At 43.8% G+C, this 20907-nt stretch overlaps 1 protein-coding gene across 1 annotated transcript in view; it reads left to right on the plus strand.

Annotated features, from left to right (window-relative positions):
- The window catches only part of LRP1 (LDL receptor related protein 1), a 374302-nt gene that overhangs the window by 278372 nt on the left and 75023 nt on the right, over positions 1-20907 (plus strand). The window contains exons 31-42 of the mRNA XM_066617850.1: positions 587-761; positions 2622-2716; positions 5012-5161; positions 6481-6624; positions 8881-9006; positions 10734-10865; positions 14111-14245; positions 14366-14495; positions 15428-15554; positions 18213-18364; positions 18815-18939; positions 20270-20641. Coding sequence (XP_066473947.1) covers positions 587-761; positions 2622-2716; positions 5012-5161; positions 6481-6624; positions 8881-9006; positions 10734-10865; positions 14111-14245; positions 14366-14495; positions 15428-15554; positions 18213-18364; positions 18815-18939; positions 20270-20641 — 1863 coding nt within the window. The remainder of the gene's footprint in view (positions 1-586; positions 762-2621; positions 2717-5011; positions 5162-6480; positions 6625-8880; positions 9007-10733; positions 10866-14110; positions 14246-14365; positions 14496-15427; positions 15555-18212; positions 18365-18814; positions 18940-20269; positions 20642-20907) is intronic.

Genomic DNA, 20907 nt, shown 5'->3' on the forward strand with positions numbered 1-20907 from the left:
TTAAAAACAATTAGGAATATAATTCCCCTTGATCCCAGGAAATTCTGTGGTTTTAGCAGTCCTGGATTGTTAGCGATACTATTTGTTAAAAATGTCTTCTAGTACCCATTGGCCTCATCCTGTCTCCATTCTTCTGCTGTGTGGTGCAAGGCCTCCTTCTGTTTCCAATAATGTGTTTATTCTAGAGTTTTCTTTCCATGTCCATTCTGGGTTTTTTTCCATTCTTGTTGAATTTTGCTTGATGAGAAACCAAAACAAACCAAAAAATTAGGAAATATTTTAGAATAAATGGAGACAAACACATCGGTTTAAAATAAGCCTCCACAAATACTTAAAACAAGATTTCAGAAATTTTCGGGGGGAGGAGGAGTACATAGCCCCATTTAGAATGTAGCTTTTCAAATTTTTTCCTGGTGCTTCAGAGACTTCACTTTTTGCTACTTTTTTGTTTCCACATGGAGGACATTCTTGCTCTCTGCTTCTGTCCCCTGTTCTAGAGAAAACCAAAGCACTTGTGGAGTCACTCTCTATGGGCTTTCCTTTGTTTCCCTTAATTGATAGCTTATTCATTCTTATTGCCTTGCAGATCTGCCCAATGCCCACGGCCTAGCTGTGGACTGGATTTCCAGGAACCTTTTCTGGACAAGCTATGATGCCCATAAGAAACAGATCAATGTTGCACGACTAGATGGCTCATTTAAAAATGCTGTGATTCAGGGATTGGACAAGCCTCATTGCCTGGTTGTACATCCTATCAGGGGGTGAGTCTGCCATATCATGGGATGCTAAAGAAGTTGGACATTGGGATAGATGTTGGGTATTCGTTCTTACAACTTTCATGGTGGTGACTGAGGTATATTGATTTCCACATACAGAACACATATTTTTCAAACCAGGATAATGCAAATCTTTTGTAATACAGATCTTGAAGCTACATGTTAATATAACTGAGTGGCTCCCAAACCTCCACAGTGGGCCACAATGTGGGTCACAATTCTTGGAGGACGCAGAGGCCTCTCGCATGCCGGGCCAGGTGACCCACTCTGTTGGTATTCATGGGCCACCAGAAAGCCTGCAGAAGTGTCCAGGAATGACTTCTGGTGAAACCAGAAGTTGCTTCCTGAAACCAGATGTCTGGACGCTTCTGTGGGCCTTTTGGAAGCCCATGGAGGCCTATAGAGTGAGTTGCCAGCCCAGTACAACCTGGGAGAGGCCTCTGGGCCCTCCCAATGCTTCTGGAATGTCTCTGATTTGAAGCTGACCAGAAGCAGCAAGGCAAGAGGGCCCATTGCGCAATCCACCAGACATGGGGTCATGACCCACAAATAATTCATTATATTAACCTATTTAGAAACTCTAATATAATTCATTAAAAAAAAACTCTTCTCCTTTTCTGAATTTCTGATTACCCAGGTGGTGTCCATGCTATAGAAGTGTGCTGTAAATTAGTATAAAGTTAGGCAAAAGTTGACTGGATTCAGTTCCTGAAGGAGCTTTAGCTCTCAGGTCTACCAAAGTGTAATCTGGTTTCAGTAAATCTATATACTTATATTTTTACTTGTAAGAAAAAGAAGTTATGAGTCTCTAAGGCTGCATCCTATACACATTTTCATGAGAGTAAGCCCCACTGAATTTCTGAGCAGACATGCATAGAATTTCACTAAGTATTGTAGGTAGTAATTATTAGAGATTCATAACTTTTTTTTAAGTAAAACTATTAGAAAATTTTTTATTGTTATTGTTACTATACCTAAAAACCTGGTGACCCATAGAATGCAGCAGAGCCTGTCCATGTTGTTGTTGTTTGTTATTATAAGTAGTGCTAAAGAAGATGAAAAAATGGAAAAAAATGATGAAGGAGGAAACCAATCAAAGAAGAAAATGTCATCAGGAGGATGTTAATCAAAGCAAATCACTTTATCAATTCTGTATATTGTTCCCAAGGTGGCTCATCACATTCCCACCGTAAAATACATCAGAAATTAGAAATACAGTAAAAAAATAAAATAAAATAAAAAATAAACCTCTAAAATGCCTTGAAAGCAAGATAATAAATCTACAGGAGAACAGTACTTAAAGGTAAGGATAGCATGATTCCAAGTGAAAAGATCTGGGCAAATGGAATCATTCTTATTTTATGCCTAAAATTCTGAAGTTTTGTGCTGAAGTGCAACCAGGAGTGCAGATACCTTTGCTCCTGGTTGCACTTCAGCACAAAACTTTGGGATATTAAAATATTAACAGAAACAATTAAGGCATAAAACTAAGCCAGTTGAATTAAAAATGCGACTCCAAGAAAAAGCAGTAAACAATTCAGAGAGGTATCAACTTAGCTGAAAATACCTCTCCACACAGAAAAGATTTGGTTAAGGGGTGGAAGACTGGCAACAAGAAGGTCACCTAGGTCTTGGAAAGGAGAGCACCCAGTGAACAATATGTTAAAATATAAAAAACGGTAAACAGCAGTTTTTGCGTTACTTCAGCAACTGTGAGTTTAAAACATGTTTTCCAAGGTAACATGTAGTTCCATCCTGAGTTTGATAGGGATATCAGTCTGTATAAATGGTGTAATTTAACTTATCCATGAAATGGAATGGCCTTTCTATTTGTCTCTTTCTCAGGAAGCTCTACTGGACAGATGGAGACAACATCAGCTTTGCCAACATGGATGGCAGCAACCGAACCCTGCTCTTCACAAACCAAAAGGGGCCTGTTGGTATGGAGACAATCACACACTACTGTATCAGTTCTTACCCAAATGCCCTTTATGGAGTGACCAACAACCTGCATTCCCAGTGTTCGTCTACATGTAGAGGAGACATAACTCATTGGCCACCCTTAGCCATTTCTGTATCCCTTGGGCTGTTGCAGCTCATGGTTCACTTCTGAATCCAGGATCGGCTGGAATGGTCATACACTAAAGCCATGTCTACACATGTGACAGACTGAGGTGGAAATAATGTAGTAGAATTCTGAGGTGCTAGAATGGACTGAACCTCTTGAGAGTGCAGGTGCAAGATCATGTTTTTAGTGCTTTCCTACATGAAAAACTATCTGCAGCTATAGAACTAGCACAACAGGTAATTATGTGGGCTGAAACCAGATGTGGATTTTCGTTTTTACTTGCAGAGAATTGTTTTGTTTCTCATACTGTGGGTCGAGACCCACTAGGTGGGACGCGAGACAATTTCAGGTGGGTCCCCATTCATTTCAATATTTTATTTTTAGTACATTAGACTTGATGCTACCATGGCATGTGACTGCATTTGGGGAAATGTTATAGACCTATACTTTTAACAAACTACTGTGCATATTCTTTTAACAATGATAGTAAAGGAAAATTGCAGCCTAGGATAATTAAAAATTTTCCTGCTTGATGATGTCACTTCCGGTCATGACATCACTTCCAGTGGGTCCCAACAGATTCTCATTCTGTCCTGGTGGGTCCTGGTGCTAAATGTGTGAGAACCACTGTAGTAGAGCATTCAAAATGGTTGCTCCCAGTTGTACTCTGAAATGGTACAGTCCACCCTACTACCTCAGGAATCTTACAATCTCATTCTGCTACACATGTAGGATGGACCTTATATATAGCATGGTGGCTAGTGCAAGTGGAAGTCACTGCCACTCATGTTGTCCAGTGAGCTTGCTGAGTCTAACTTTGGCATCATAAACTTCATTACTGGGCTTTGACTTCCATACGAAGCAACTGTAGTGTTGTAGCTGCCAGATTGTTCAGCTTCCTGTATCTCACAGTGGCCCACCAAATTCCCCAGGGAGCACACCAGATAACAAGAGACCTCATCCTGGTGCCCTCCCTTGCATCTGGCATTCTGACATAGCCCATTTCTATAATCAGGAGGTTGCGCATACACATCATGCCTTGTACCCCATAATGGATTTTTCCTCCAGAAACTTGTCCAATCCCCTTTTAAAGGCATCCAGGCCAGTTGCCATCACCACATTCTGTGGCAAGGAGTTCCACAGACCAACCACACGCTGAGTAAAAAAATATTTTCTTTTGTCTGTTCTAACTCCCAACACTCAATTTTAGTGGATGTCTCCTGGTTCTGGTGTTATGTGAGAGTGTAAAGAGCATCTCCCTATCCACTCTGTCCATCCCCTGCATAATTTTGTATGTCTCAATCATGTCCCCCCTCAGGCGTCTCTTTTCTAGGCTGAAGAGGCCCAAACGCCGTAGCCTTTCCTCATAAGGAAAGTGGCCCAGCCCAGTAATCATCTTAGTTGCTCTCTTTTGCACCTTTTCCATTTCCACTATGTCTTATTTGAGATGCAGCGACCAGAACTGGGCACAATACTCCAAGTGTGGCCTTACCATCGATTTGTACAACGGCATTATAATATTAGCCGTTTTGTTCTCAATACCTTTTCTAATGATCCCAAGCGTAGAATTGGCCTTCTTCACTGCCGCCGCACATTGGGTCGACACTTTCATCGACCTGTCCACCACCACCCCAAGATCTCTCTCCTAATCTGTCACAGACAGCTCAGAACCCATCAGCCTATATGTAAAGTTCTGATTTTTTGCCCCAATGTGCATGATTTTACACTTACTGACATTGAAGCGCACCTGCCATTTTGTTGCCCATTCTGCTAGTCTGGAGAGATCCTTCTGGAGCTCCTCACAATCACTTCTGGTCTTCACCACTTGGAAAAGTTTGGTGTCGTCCGCAAACTTTGCAACCTCACTGCTCACCCCTGTCTCCAGGTCATTTATGAAGAGGTTATGTCCTGCTTTTGAGATGAAACAAAATAACAGCAGGGGATATTGTGTGAATGCAACCAGACATACACATGACTTGTGCACTTCCTGAAACATGCAGATGACTCTCTGTTGCACATTTCCACACTCACCAATGTTCAGGCCAACAAAGTATGTGTGTGACCTTTATTGCTCAGTCTTGGCCTGTATTTTGGCAGCTTTTGTTGAGGGTGACATTTCTTCTCCTCTTTGTAGCAGTTAGTTACAGTAGTGGTTCTCTCATACCAGGTCTCTCCATCGACTACCAGGAAAGCAAGCTCTACTGGATCAGCTCTGGTAATGGCACCATCAATAGATGCAACTTGGATGGCAATGGCTTTGAGGTGTTAGAGACCATGAAGACCCAACTACGCAAGGCCACAGCATTGGCTATCATGGGTATGAGCAGTGATGCAGGTGAAAGCTATCACAATAGCAACAGGGATGAGAAAAGGATCAAGCACTACATAAGGCAGTCATATCTTTGAGTCTTTCCATACAACTTTGTGTATGCGTATTCAGCGAGTGTATAGTTGTTCTTTATTTATAATGATCAGCCCACACTCCTCGCAGTTTTTCTGTTTTTTAATGCAGGTATATTGCATTTTTCCAGCACTTCAACAATAATATTTTGCTACCGGGAAAATGTAACCCTTCCTCTAGAAAGGCATATTCATTGTTTTTGCAAAGAGAACAATGTTTCATAGATCACTGTCTTCACCTTAACTTGAAACACAATCACTTCTTGCATCAGGTTTTATCATGAGAGAGGATTTGATAGTCTCATTGACACCTTGGTTCATACAATTAAATCTTTGTAATGGTTCTCATAAAACCTGAAGGAAGAGCTTTAGTCATATATCACTTCAAGAGAAAGATTCCACTGAGGCATTTCAGTTCGAACAAGTGCTTTTATATGATTGCTGTTGTTTAATCCATTTCAGCACCTAACTGAGTAGATCGTAAATTAGTTAAAGCTTGTGCTCTTAAAATAAAATGCTGGGCTTAAGTCCAACTCTTTCCTTCCTTTTTTTTTTTTAGTATACAAGCACCCAGAAGCATAGCTGACGGGGTCACAGGACCCCAGGTGGCACTGTTCCAGGGGCAGCAGTGCACTTCCTGCCATGGCCGGCAGGGTCCTGCCCACCATTTGCTTGCCCCCTGTCCCCGAACAGATGATCCGAGGCCAGAGATCTTAGAAGGTCACTTCCAGTTTTTCAGGAAAACCATAAGTGACGTTTTAAGGCCTCAGAAAGCCTTCTGAGGCCTGGGGAGGCAGTGCGCAGATTCCCCAGGCCTCAGATCACCTTCTGGACGTGACCAGAGCTGTGCCCCTGGAAAAGGACAGCCCTGGAAGGTGCATCCTGCTCCCAGCTATGCTGCTGCAAGCACCAGCATGTAATTTAGCAATTGAGAATTTTTAAAAACGTTTTTATAAATGTTATTTCTTCATGTAAACATACCTAGTCTCTGGTAGAGGGGAAAGGGGGCTTTCCTAACCTTTCAGGAGTGCCCCTCCCACTTCCAAGAGGCAGTTGATGATGAGGTTTCCCCCTCCCTTGGAGAGCATCCCACCCCCAGACCAGTCCTGGATAGCTGGTGTGTATGGGAATAGAGCCCTAGCTTTCTCCAGTGATAGTAAGCATTCGGGCAGTCCAACATGACAAGCTATGCAGCCTTCTTCTTGTCATGTACATAAGTATCCCTTTCTCTCCCAGGCGACAAATTGTGGTGGGCTGACCAGGCCTCAGAAAAAATGGGCACCTGCAACAAGAAGGATGGAACGGGAGCAGTTGAGCTACGCAACAGCACCACTCTAGTCATGCACATGAAGATCTATGATGAAAGTGTTCAGCAGCATGGTGAGCTCTTTGGGTTGCATGGATAATGATGGGCAGAGAGCCACTGTTTGATTCAGAGATGGTGGGGAGGCTTGAAAATGCTTTATGAGACAGTGTGGGCATTTCCCAGTCTCAGAGTGGTTCAGCTCCTGGATCAGGAAACAGCGAGTCCTTGCCAGGAACCTTAAGTCCAGGTCACGTATATGAAAGAAGATACAAACCAACTAGCGTTTCCCTTGGCCTGGCTTTGGGATTTGCTGGCTGTTCAGCACTGTGTCACGTGATCAAGCCTTACAGAAACCTGTCTTTCTGGCTTATTGCAAAGCCCACTCTGCCTCAGCTGCTTATCTATGAAGCAGGATGGTCTTGCTATGATCCCTTGATGCTCAAAGCTCTCTGAATTTCCAATGCCCATTAATTAATTTATTTTGAGAGGGTTGGTTGAGTAAGATGGATACAAGTAAGTATGACTGAAATACAGATAGAACACAGCTAGAGGCGTTACTGAAGTTATCTGTATTTGGGCTTGGAAACAAATTTTGGGAGTTCTAAATTCTCCCTAAACTCAGCTTCCTAGCCAGAGCTTGGAGTATCTCTGTCCTGCCCCACCAGCCTCCAAACACACCTTTACTCCATTGACGCAATGAGCGGCTCCTCTGCCCCCCCCTCCACATTAACAACAGGTATTTATATACTGCCTTTCTTGGTCTTTATTCAAGACTTTATTCAAGGCGGTTTACATAGGCAGGCTTTATTTAAATCCCTTATTAAATAGGGATTTTTACAATTTCAAAGAAGGTTCTTTCTTTCAAGAACCACTACATTCAGGTGTTTCATTCCGATCTGGCTTCACATTCTGGCCTCCATCCTCCCACGCTCAGAGCAGATGGAATAGCTCAGCTTCAGCTTGTCAGCTGCTTCAAGGTCGCACGGTGCCGGTGGCCTCGAACCGGCGACCTTGTGGATGTTATCTTTGGGCAGACGGAGGCTCTACCCTCTAGACCAGACCTCCTGCCCTGGCCTGCTCAGACCTCCTGGGGGGGGGGCATTGCTTAGGATTCAGCACAGCAAATTCAAAGTCTGCTTCGTGAAGCTTTTTGTTCTTTTCTCCAAACTGGAAGAAAGGCAAATGGGCTTATGGGAGTTGTACAGCTACAATCCTATAAACCCCTTCACCTTTTTCTTGTTCAGGGGCAAGAACATATACACACAAAAAGCCTTGTGAAGCACACCTTGAACTTGCTATGCTGCATTCAGAGCAACAAGAGGAAAGGAGAACAGTGCCACTTATTGCCACTGGGGTAAGTTAAGGATGTGCTTAGCTAGGAGTGGAGGGTTTGTGGGCCGGCATCTGTTGGGCCACTATATGATACAGGAAGCTGGATAGATGGGTCCTTGGCCTGACCCAGCAGAGCTCTTCTTATGTTCTTATATCTCAAAATGGCTCTAAATGATCCAGCTTTTCCCCTGATTTTTTGGTGTAAAGCTCAGTTCATTTTGAATTATTTTGAGGCAAACCTTGGTCACCTCACTCATCTCTAAACACAGCTGTGAGCAAAATTTCTTAATATAACTCTAAGAGAAAGGTCATACAAAATTCATACAACCATCATTAGAGTTAAGCTGTTGTCCCAAAAAGAGATTCTGCCATACACTGTATAACCAGTCTCTTGAGCTGCACATGTTGGGGAAGGGGGGGGCATAGCTGTAGTATTCAGTTAACTTAGCCATATGAACCAGATTCCAGAGCTTACTTCACCATTCTGTTTTGTAACTGTTTTCCGGGGCCTCCCAAATATTCTCCTTGTCACTGTCAACATATATTGATAAGAACTGTAGAGATTTTTAAATTTAATATTTTTCACAAAACTGAGCAGGCAGAACAAAATAGGATGAGGGTCCAGAATAGTTGAAAGATCTTGGAAGGGTTACAATCCTATACCCATTTACTTGAGAGTAAGCCCTGTTGAACAAACTGGGATGTACTGAGTAAATATGCGTAACCCTATGCTGCAACAGCATTGTTGCATCTTGACTATCAAGTTCAGTTTTAGGCCTTGAGGTACTAAATTTTCACCCATAAGCAGTAACAAAATGTCTCCTTTTGGTATGGTAAAATGGGTGTGTGTGTGTCTTCCTTCCTTAACATTAACCATATACCCATAGAATAACGTATCTTTTATAAACATTTCATTGTACTGACCTAAGTCGTGTTTCAGCCATAAATTGAAATTTCCAGTCAACATTAATTTTACCATTATCCCTTTACTGTTGCAGGTACCAATCCTTGCAGTGTGAACAACGGCGATTGCTCACAGCTCTGCCTCCCCACCTCAGAGAGTACTCGGTCCTGCATGTGTACAGCTGGGTACAGCCTGAAGAGTGAACAGCAGTCCTGCGAAGGTGAACAATCTGCTGCCCTGTATTTCTGAGTAACATGGTACAACTCCACCTGGTGACTGCTGCTTATTCAAACAGTTTTCATCGTAATGATAAATGCCAAGTTTGTCCTGATGTATTATGGACCTATCCAAACAGCATGTAGGAGCAAACCTGCAATTAACACTCAGGTTAATCTGAGTGTTAATCTGAGATTAACGGTCAGGTTAACCTAACCTGAGATTAATCACTGTGTGCTCCACTGGGAGTCACAACCAATCCTGGCTCCCTGTAACTGTATAAAACATAGTTTCTGAACATTGATTTTGTTTAACATGTTACAAGCTTAAGTATACACACCTTTGGCTTACACTAAAAGGCACTGAGTACAAAGCAATCCCAAGTGGCATAGAAAAAAGCCATAGCATTGCAGAACTGGGTAATGTAGAAAATGTCTTTGAAGGCCCTCTTAAGCAGAGTTTTCTTAATTACCAACACAGAGTGTAAGTGATTGTATTTACAAATAGAAGCAAACAGTGTTCTATTCTTATAAGAATTACTCACAACCTCTTAAATGTGCATGATAGTGTTCTCTGCAAAGAATGTCAGAGAATGTGTGGAATTGTTCATGAATCACTTTCTGCTCTGCTCTCTGTAGAAAAGCTTTCCTTCCTAGGCTGGATAGAGGCACTGCAGCCTGGGAATGGTTGGAATGGGTCCCATCTGGTAGCTTTCATATCATATCAACAGGAGAGTCTGTACTCTTGTTCTCTGGTCAGTTTCTCCTAGTTTTTCTCCTTAGATGTGTTCTGAATATGATTTTTCCTTCTCCAGATCTGAAATCATTATATATTTATCCTATTTTGAATGACCAAACAATCTGACACTGGAGAGAGACTGTTATTATAGACCTGTCTTCAACTTTAGCGGCTCCATTTTGAACAGTCTCTAACTGGCTTCATTTATGATACCTTTCTTCATATAGGCAGCTCAAAGCAAACTACAGTTTCCTCAGTTTCCAGCTCTGTTACCAAAATGTTCTTCTACCTTATGGTAATAAGTTTGGATAGCTCGAGGAAGCCAAGGAGAACAAACCTAAAGTCATAAATAATTTGTTTCCAGTCACTTGCATCTTCTTCTTCAACCTGAACTCTCTCTTCTTCCATGTGCTTTTCAAAAAGTATATCTGATCTTTAAAAATCCAGGGCTGTCCATAGAAAAAGTAATAATCTGAGACTTTGGGGTGGGGGGACAAATGCAAAGGTGAGACAACAGATTGAAAAGCAGCTTAAGACTTATTTGTATGGGCGTTTGTTGGCCACGGAACCTGATTTGTGTTCCAGTTGTTTTGGACTGAGGTGAGGTGGTTTTGTGCTGTTTTAAAGATTTCTGAAGTATTGTAAGAAAATGCTCGAACAGTCTCAGAGACCATCTTTAGATGTACGAGTACCTGGAGCTGCCTTGTGTTGAGTTGGCCTTTTGGTCCATCTGCCCTGGCTAGCATTGGCTCTGCAAGGTCTCAAGCAGATTTCCTGCCACCCAAGAGTCTTTTATCTGGGACTGAACCTGGAACCTTCTGCTATACCACTGAACTCTGGCCACTCCTTCAAACATATGAAGGTATCTTATACTCTATTCTGACTGGCAACATTTATCCATAACCTCCATGCGAAGGTCCGTCCCCACCGAGACAGCCTGCTTACAGTTCATTTGCTCTGCCATGTCCATGACTGTACTTTTCTTCCCTGCAGGGGTTGGCTCTTTTCTCCTCTACTCTGTGCATGAAGGTATTCGTGGCATCCCACTAGACCCCAATGACAAGTCGGATGCACTCGTGCCAGTCTCCGGAACCTCCTTGGCTGTTGGCATTGATTTCCATGCAGGTAGGTGAATGCCTGGCACAAGTAAAGACTCCTTGGGTCTGTCTGATGAAAATGAATGGAAAGAACAGCTGCTATAAGAGTGAGTGCTGCTATGGGTTCTCAGCTGTCTGTGACAGATCAGATCTTGGGGTGGTGGTAGACAAGTCAATGAAAGTGTCGACCCAATGTGCGTCGGCAGTAAAGAAGGCCAATTCTATGCTTGGGATCACTAGAAAAGGTATTGAGAACAAAACGGCTAATATTATAATGCCGTTGTACAAATCGATGGTAAGGCCACACCTGGAGTATTGTGTCCAGTTCTGGTCGCCACATCTCAAAAAGGACATAGTGGAAATGGAAAAGGTGCAAAAGAGGGGAACTAAGAAGATTGCTGGGCTGGGGCACCTTTCTTATGAGGAAGGCTATGGCCTTTGGGTCTCTTCATCCTAGAAGAGACGCCTGAGGGGGGACATGATTGAGACATACAAAATTATGCAGGGGATGGACAGAGGGGATAGAGAGATGCTCTTTACACTCTCACATAACACCGGAACCAGGGGACATCCACTAAAATTGAGTGTTGGGAGGGTTAGGACAGACAAAAGAAAATATTTCTTTACTCATCTTGTGGTTGGTCTGTGGAACTCCTTGCCACAGGATGTGGTGACAGCATCTGGCCTGGATGCCTTTAAAAGGGGATTGGACAAGTTTCTGGAGGAAAAATCCATTATGGGTTACAAGCCATGATGTATATGTGCAACCTCCTGATTTCAGAAATGGGCTATGTCAGATGCAAGGGGGGCACCAGGATGCAAGTCTCTTGTTATCAGGTGTGCTTCCTGGGGCATTTGGTGGGGCCGCTGTGAGATACAGGAAGCTGGACTAGGTGGGCCTATGGCCTGATTCAGTGGGGCTGTTCTCATGTTCTTATGAGTAGAAAGTACCTTTATTTAGGAGTGAGTTAGAGATTACCTCTTTCTTTGACATTGCCAGAACTTTGAAAACAGGACTTCTGCAATCATATCCTCAACTCTATGTGGCTTATGTTATTTCTCCATACATCTATGGTGCTGCTTCATATAACGTGGGAGATTTACAGCAGGGAGAGACATCATACAATGGAGGTGTGCGATATGGTTTGCCCAAATGGAAAGAAGCTAGGGCCACCATATATGGAACAGAATATGAAGATAGAGGTTTACAGATTTCTACACCAGTGTGGCTGTTGCCGCTCTGGTGTACGAGGACATACACTGGCATATCTCAAGGATAGGCCTGTGAGTCACCTAATGTCATGCATTTATGTAATAAATTGGCCCAAATTTAACACAGTCATCCAAAGCAGGTATGAAGAAGCAATGTGCCACAGTAATTCAGGCACATATGTTTGGTAAACTGGGCAGCAAATACCTTTCCCTGAAATCAGCTTTTGCACAAACAGCTTTTGCACCAACATTTTGAGATGGGCTAGGTTAAAATCCTGACTTTTCAGCAGTTGTCAGGAAACCAATCACAGAACAGAAAGTGTTGGTATAATTAACAAGGGACATCCCAGCATGGTGAAAGTGGAATTCCCAGTAAAGTCTTTGAATGGCTTATGCAGCGGTTTTCAAACTCTCTAGGAGAGTTTGCACTGCTGTAAGTCCTTGCCGGGGTGGGGGGGGGAGGCAGCAGGGGTGGGGGGGAAGGCAGGATCGCATCGCTCAGGGGAGCTGCAGGGACTGGGATGCACTCACCAGTCCCTGCAGCAGCCATCCTGGGGTGCGGGGAGCCCTTGTGATCGTCTACAGGGCTCCCCAGCTAGTTAGAAGTGAAAGTGAAGCAAGCGCGATCACTGGGGATCCCTGCAGCTGCGGACGAGCTGGGAATGCATTGGGGATCCCTGCAGACACTCGTGCACTGCTGCCCACACCCCAGGACGGCTGCTGCAGGGACTGGTGAGTGCATCCCAGTCCCTGCAGCCCCCCTAAGCAACGGATTCTGGGGATCATGTCACTGCCTCCTCCCTGCCCCCACCCCTTAAGGCTGAGGTATTCAGTCTGTGCATCTAGGTTCCCTAGGGAGGCGTGGCTAGCATTGTGAGGCATCTTGGCATTGTGGGGCATTGTGAGGCATCTTGGCATTGTGAGGCATTGTGGGGCATTGTGAGGCATCTTGGGAAGAGAGGTGGCCATAGCTGCCCTGCTCAGCTCAGCTGCACATGCTGCCTCCCTACTTGCTTCTTTTCTGTGGCTGTGAATGAGGTGGGTGGGGCAGTGTGAGGTGGGGAGGGTGTGTGAAACATGGTGGGGGGTGGTGCTTCATCTCATCAGCACAGGGCACGCTCCTAGCAGGCTTCAAACTAGAAGGAAAGCCTGACCTAGAGAGAGCTCCGCCAGTAAGTACAGGCAACACGGCGTTTTCCTCCGCTTGGGAAGGAGGGAGCCCAGCCTGTTCTTAGTGGGGGGGGGGGGTGAGTGTCCAAATGCCACAGCCTGCATTCCTCCGTATTGCCTGGGGGGAATAGGGGTGGCATCTGCATGTTGGGGTGTATGTGTGTGAGCATCCCCCATCTACTTTGGGGTGAGTTGTAATCTTCCTCTGTGTGGCTGCAATCCTATCCACACTTTCCTGGGAGTGAGCCCCATTGGCTTAAATGGGACTTACTTCTGAGTAGACCTACATAGGCTTGGGGGTCTGTGTCAGCTTAACCAAGGATCTTCACCTTTCTCTTTTTCCACCCCCTTCAAAAAATAAAAAGCCACTCTTGATCAGTCAAACTTTGTCTCCAAAAATTGATTAAAAAATAAAAATACCCATTCCTTTTCAGCCATCCTCCCTTTTTCCTCCTGCCACCTTTTGGGTGGGGGGGTACTTCCCATTTTGGCTGCTATTATAAGACAAAAGGCACAAACCTAGCCAGGTCTACCCCAGTTTGAAAACCACTAGACTTTTGTAATTAAATAGTCATTTGAATTGTTGTTATTTCAGACAACACATCTGACTAACCACAGTGTAGTGACTCGATTTAACCCTTTTGAGAACTGCAGTTCTGCATTTCTCTTCCAGTTGTCCTGCAAGTGACCCTGCCTGGCCTGTGGTGCTACAGGAAAGCAATAAACCTATTTTGCGTTCACTGCCTTGAGTGTTTCCTCTTACTGCTGAAAAGGAACAGGCTTTTGAGAATCCATGAGCTGGAACTGGGACAATTGGGTGACTTGTAACTTTTAGGGATTCTGGGTGTTGTTGCAGAAGAGTAATTCTGATCGCAACTGCATTTCCTTCAGAGAATGACACCATCTACTGGGTCGACATGGGTTTGAGCACCATCAGCCGGGCCAAGCGGGACCAGACATGGCGAGAGGATGTAGTAACCAATGGCATTGGCCGGGTGGAAGGCATCGCTGTGGACTGGATTGCAGGTAAGACAGTACAGAGTTACGCAGGTCAGTGATAGGGCTGAGGGGAGAATGTCAGCCGCCCAGCAGAGTGGAGAAGCAGCTGCTAGCTACATATTCTGTCTTGCTCCTCTCTCCTTTCAGGAAACATCTATTGGACAGACCAGGGCTTTGATGTTATTGAGGTGGCCAGACTCAATGGTTCATTCCGCTATGTGGTGATCTCACAGGGGCTGGACAAGCCACGGGCCATCACTGTTCACCCTGAAAAAGGGTAAGGGTCAGCTGCAGTGTGTGGAATATGTTAGAGCTCTGGACCAATATTCATGACAGGGATAGGATGCTTGCTCTGTGAGACAAGAAGCAACTAGTGGGTTAGACTTGGGGAAAGGCAAGATCTCCTGAGGTGAGTTTGACTGCAGGTGAGTTTTATGATCCCTAGTGGAGGTTACCCAGGGTGGGATCTCTGCTCAACTCTTCTTCATGCTGGACACAAAGGTTCTAACAGACATTTCCTGCAGTCGCAACTGGAGGTACCTCAGACTTGATCTCCTGAGATAAGGCCTTCACTGAAAATTACAAGGAGATGGATGCTTTCACTTCTCCCCCAGCCTGCAGACAATGGGCAAACCCCTTTTTTCCACTGAATTCCAAAAAGTACACCTTGTGTACTGTAGAGAACAGAAATAAATTTCTGTTCCATCGCCTACTCTTTGAAAGTTAAGAGGAATAATATATTGTGGGTCTAATTTGGTCATGGGATCAAGGAATACCAATATTATGCCTCCCCACAAGTTGGTTTACCATTGATACCTGCTACTTCTTCACCTCATAATGATGGCTGCAGAAAGAAAAACTTGACAGGTTTTCCATTCATATGGGATTTGCCCAGTTGCTCAGCTGAACTGAGAAAACATGAGGGAGTTCAGCTGACTGGCAAACTATCAACCTAATGATTGATGCATGCAGCTAAATGAATGTATGAACTGACATCTGTGGATAAATCTTACATCTGAGATTATGTGAAGCAATATGGACGCTACATCTGCTGCATTTTGTTTTGGATGCCCCATAGATATGTGGAAGTCACCTCTTGGCAGAGCAGTCACCAAGTGATAAGCATGCAGTTGTGAGCCAGACCTAAGTGCTAGGCTTAAGGTGTGTTTCGTTTCCTGATCTGGCACTTGCCTTCCTCCTCTCCTTTAGGTATCTTTTTTGGACTGAATGGGGCCAGTACCCCCGCATTGAACGTTCCCGACTTGATGGGACTGATCGTGTGGTTCTCATCAACACCAGCATCAGCTGGCCCAATGGGATCTCAGTTGACTATGTGGTATGGCTGAGGGATTAGGGTTGTGGGAAGGGGTGGCATCTCTGAAATGAGAAGGCATGGTTCAGGAATGTACAGGGGCAGATGTGACTCTGTAAAGTGTTGCAAAAATTTTGGTGTTTTGTGCCAGCCTATGAATGGTTTTATAACATTGCCCCAAGAGTGGCAGCAAACAAGAAAGGTGGTTTGATTTGAAAGGAAAAACATAAAAATTATGCGCCAAGTTATCTCAAAACCTGCATAAGACAAGTGAAATGTTGTCGTCTGTATAAGTTATTCAAATCAGGCAAGCTTGGGTATGTTTGCTCATTGTGCATAATTTAGCCTGAGTTTGTTAATCATGGAGTGAAGCAAGGAGTATTATGGTGTAAGATGCAGATAAGGTTTTATGAAGCAAAGCAAAGCTTCTCATTATGCTGATTTCTGTCATTTCAAATCAGTTATGGGCTTGTGTAATGAGAAAACATTTGCATGGCCACTATGCAAAAGCACCAGTATATGCTTTCAGAATCTGAGGATCAATACTGTGAAACTCAGCTGAGTGTGATTAGGCTGATTGCCTAATCCTAACTTGTGTAGCAACTAAGGGCCCAATCCTATCCAATTTTCCAGTGCCGGTGCAGCTATGCCAATGGGGTGTGCACTGCATCCTGTGGTGGGGAGGCAGTCACAGAAGCCTCCTCAAGGTCAGGGAGCATTTGTTCCCTCACCTCGGAGCTGCACTGTGACTGCACCAGTGCTGGAAAGTTGGATAGGATTGGGCCCTAAATTACTGGGGAGGGGCGGTGACCCCAGAGACCCATACTTTTTGTGACAGTTCTTTTATATACTGTTTTTAGAAGGCTAGCGGTGATGGGGAAGAGGAAAGCATGATTTTGCTGAAAAGGAGACAGTGTCAGAGGATGGAGTGAATTTTTTTAAGAGTTGCCCAACATTTCCCCCTGTACTTCAAGCACTGGACTTGCCTTAATGAGTCTGTGATTGATTTCAGGATTAGGGTCAGACTGCACAGTATGCAGGAGATCCTTTGATTCAATCTCCCAATCAGTTTAGGTTCAATTAGATTGCTGCATCATATGCCTTTCGGTGATGCCTTGCTACACTAAGGTATTGCTTCCTGTTTCTGGAAATACAGTCATTGAAGACTGCCAGTTTGATTATTTTATTTATTTAAAAAGATTTCTATGCTGCCTTTCCCTTGCTGAGGCAAATGCCCAAGGCAGTTACAAAAAAAAAAGTTGATAAAAACATACAGTATATAAAGACAATTGATCAGAGCCCTGATCTAATGATGTATTCTAGTGGGGTGTGTGTCTTTAACCCTCCACCTTCTGCTGTTGTCTGCCCCATGGCAGGAAAATTCTGCATTTCCCCCATAGGTCAGTCATGATTTTGATTGGGAAAATAGTGTGGAGAAAAAGAGTTAAGATGCGCATACACCATTGTCATAAACCTAAGGGGGTTTGGGGAGCTCATAGTTCTTGGTTCTCGAACCCTAAAGCCATCAAGGCCCCTCTGCTTAGTAGTACTGCCACCACCCTGTATGTGCCAGTGCCTCAGTCCAGGGACACTGAGACCCTCTAGACTTAATTCTATCCCTTGCAGGCACTGAGCTCTTTCTCCAATTAAAGCTTCAGTCCTCAAGTTACTAGACCTCAATGAGCACTTGGTAGCTTGCTGATCGGCTAGTCAGGATTCTGAACCTTTGTCCCCAACAGACAGTGAAACAGCTTAGTAAAAGTTATTTTAGTTTAGTACATAAGGTTACATAAGGTTACAATAAGGCAGCAAATGCTAGAGGCATAAACATCTAGGAAACATATCAGCAATAAAATAGTAAAGCTAGCTGGCTATCTCTGTTAATGCCTATCTCTCACCTGGGTCAGTTACTCTTGTAGATCTCTTAGCTCCCAGGCTACCTATGAGGCCAGGTGCCTATGATGGACAATGGGGCTCACACGCGTGCAGGATGTTGCACCCAAAACTCTGTCCAAGACGGAACACACCCACCCCCATGGCACTCATTATTCTTATGCTAATAGTACTGAGGTGACTTCATACTTATTTAGACTGTCCAATCAGAAACCTTTGAGGAACAGAACCTTCTTGAAGTTGGCCTGGTTGCTAGCTCCTCCTAGTTCTTACCCCAACTGGAGATCCATAGCTGCACTCCATCACACTTAATCAGGCGCCTCTCTGTCTGCTAAGGTGCTAAACATTCCAATGGGTTGTAATTCTTGTTATCTGTCCTTTCTGGCCAGCAAAGGAGGGACAACAATACTTTTGTTTGTTTACTCACATTCTTGCAGCTAGGAACTGCTAGCAACTACTCAGTTACACTGTCTTAGTTTGGTTCAGGCTTCTGCTACCAACCTAGGCCTAACATGCACTTATTCATGACAACTGTGTTCTGATTAAACTGGAAATTCTCAGTGGCTATATAGTATTTCAGTTTTTTAACAGTAGGGAGATCCATACTTTGGTTTCTCATATAATGTGTAATTTGGCCCTTAGATGTAATCACAACTTTGTGTCCAACTATTTTTCTGTTGGGATACAATTGAATTTGCAGTGGAGAAGAATACCTGACTACTAGTTTGAATTCATTTTGGTCCAAAACTTTTCTATGCTGAAGTATGTCATCCTGATCTCTCTCTCTAGGAGGGGAAACTTTACTGGTGTGATGCCCGGACAGACAAGATTGAGCGCATAGACCTGGAGACTGGTGAAAACAGGGAGATTGTCCTTTCCAATAACAACATGGACATGTTCTCAGTGTCAGTCTTTGAGGATTATGTCTACTGGAGTGACAGGTCTGTGTGCTTCTAAGGGGTTCTGTAATAGAGAGAGATATGCCTGGTGTGTTTGAAAGGAGTGTGCAGTAGCCATATCAAATAGTTGAAATTGCTGATACCTCAGAGGAAGCTTTGCTCATTGTAGCTGCATATTTTGTATACTTTGTTGGGCCCTAACTGATTATTTGAATATACATGTCATCATTTGAAGAAGACACATCCATTAATGTGTTTATGTGCATGCAATAAAATATATGTAATACATATAAAATGCATGTTTAATTTTAGATGTGTTAATCAAAGGATATATATGTGCTTGGATAATTCGTGATATTTGTGGACAAGATGGTGTGCGTGGTCTAATTCATACATAACTAAGAATATACATCTATAGAAGATTTTTCTCTGTTGTACATTATCACTTCCTCTTTGCACTTAACCTCACATACTGACTGTGGCTCATTCCAGGACTCATGCAAATGGATCCATTAAGAGGGGCAATAAGGACAACGCTTCCGATCCTATGTCTCTGCGCACAGGAATAGGGGTGCAACTGAAGGATATCAAGGTGTTCAACAGAGCCAGGCAAAAGGGTGGGTGAAGAGGACTGGCATGCTTGCCATGATGTGCCTTAAAGATAAGAACGGGAGGGAGAAATGCATACATTGTGATTTTGTACTACCATAGAGAAACTTGTACAGCATGCCCTGTATGGAAGACACCTGGAGGAGAGTCCTAGCCAGTGTTCCCACTAAGCTGTCCAGCTGTCCAGCTTTCAACAGAACTCCATGCAACTCAAGGCTCAGTTGAACCAGAAGTCAGCAATAGCTTAATTATGTCATTGCTGATTGCTGGAAAGTTGCAGCTGTGCAGCCATGAGAGGACTCTGCGCAGTGATACAGATCTTTAGTCGGAATACTGGTCCTAGCCCTAGCAATGCGGTTTTCTTTCAAGGCAAGGAAAATCAAATGGAAACAAGAAAATGAGCTGTATTGATGAGCAGTAGTCACATAAACAGTAGTCATATGAACTCCTGAAACTGTCTTATACTGGATCACATAACTGATTAATCTAGCCTAGTATTTTCTGTTCACGATAGCTGCAATTTATGAATGAAATTTGTAAACCTGGATTAGGGGAGCTGAATTATATCTGACTTGTATATTGCTGTTGAAGCTCAATAGTGTACTTTAGAAATCTTTTGTTTCTAGAGCACAGTAAGTTTAATCCAAGAGCTAAGAAACTATGACAGACAAATGCATGTATCCCATATGCTGAGACATCACTTCCCTGCACATTACGCAAGATGTTTAAACCCAACCTGTTATCTACATGCTGATATGCAGAGCAACAGGACTATGGTACTTTTCTTCTTGTGCAAGATGGCATCATCCTAGAGAAATCTTACCAACCTCTCTATGATGTTAACACTTCAGATTTTACCCCAGTAAGGAAACTATTGAAGATGAACCATGGACAACTCTCAAGTTGTCAAGATCTAGAGTGGTCAAGCCAGAAAGTTTAGCTAAGAAACAAGCTCAGAGTCAGGAAAGACTTTAGTTGCCCAAGCAAAGCCCCAGCCTGACAAAGAAGGCTTTATAGCCTTTCCTGTTGAGGATAGCCAGTGATTAGCCTTGGTGGGTCGAGCTACTCCAGAACATGTGAACCCTTTATTGCCCAAGGAATCAGCTGTAACCATGGTGGTTCACCACACAATGCAGCTGTGCTCAGAGTCATGGATTTCCACTTTTGATCCTGGTACCTCTTGATAACAGCAGATGAGGATTGAAGTATTTGCAGTAGAGGCAATGGCAAATGAGGCTGGAATTTTGTGCAGTGGTTAGGCCACCTCATGATTAGGCCAGCCAGAAGAGTAAGCTGTCAATCATCCTAATGGGCTTTTTTGCTAATTCACTGTTCTAGGTACTAATGTATGTGCTCAGAACAACGGTGGGTGTGAACAGTTGTGCCTGTATCGTGGAGGCGGCCAGCGGACATGTGCTTGTGCCCATGGCATGCTGTCTGAGGATAGTGTGAGCTGCCGTGACTACGATGGCTACTTGCTCTACTCGGAACGCACCATTCTCAAGAGTATCCACCTGTCAGATGAGAACAACCTCAATGCACCCATCAAGCCATTTGAAGACGGCGAACACATGAAAAATGTCATTGCCTTGGCCTTTGATTATCGCCATGGCAGTAAGGGCAGCAACCGCATCTTCTATAGTGACATTCACTTTGGCAACATCCAGCAAATCAATGATGATGGAACTGGACGTAGGACCATTGTTGAGAGTGAGTAATTTGGATGCTGTCCTCTTTCTTTCCTTACTGTTTTCTCTAGGGGGTGTGGGAAGGAAAAATGTCTGATATGAGTGTTCTTCTATAATGTATTCCACTTTCAGGCTTTGATAAGCTTGATGAGATTGCATATCGTGTATGAATCTCATTGTGAACTAAGAAAAGCTATGGGTAGGCCATGACTGCAGGGTAGATTTGTAGGTGGAATTCTCCTGTATGACCAGTGCAGTGTTTCTCAAACCGTGGGTCGGGACCTGTTA

Source organism: Tiliqua scincoides, chromosome 2 (assembly GCF_035046505.1).
Source record: "Tiliqua scincoides isolate rTilSci1 chromosome 2, rTilSci1.hap2, whole genome shotgun sequence".
Taxonomy (NCBI): Eukaryota; Metazoa; Chordata; class Lepidosauria; order Squamata; family Scincidae; genus Tiliqua; species Tiliqua scincoides.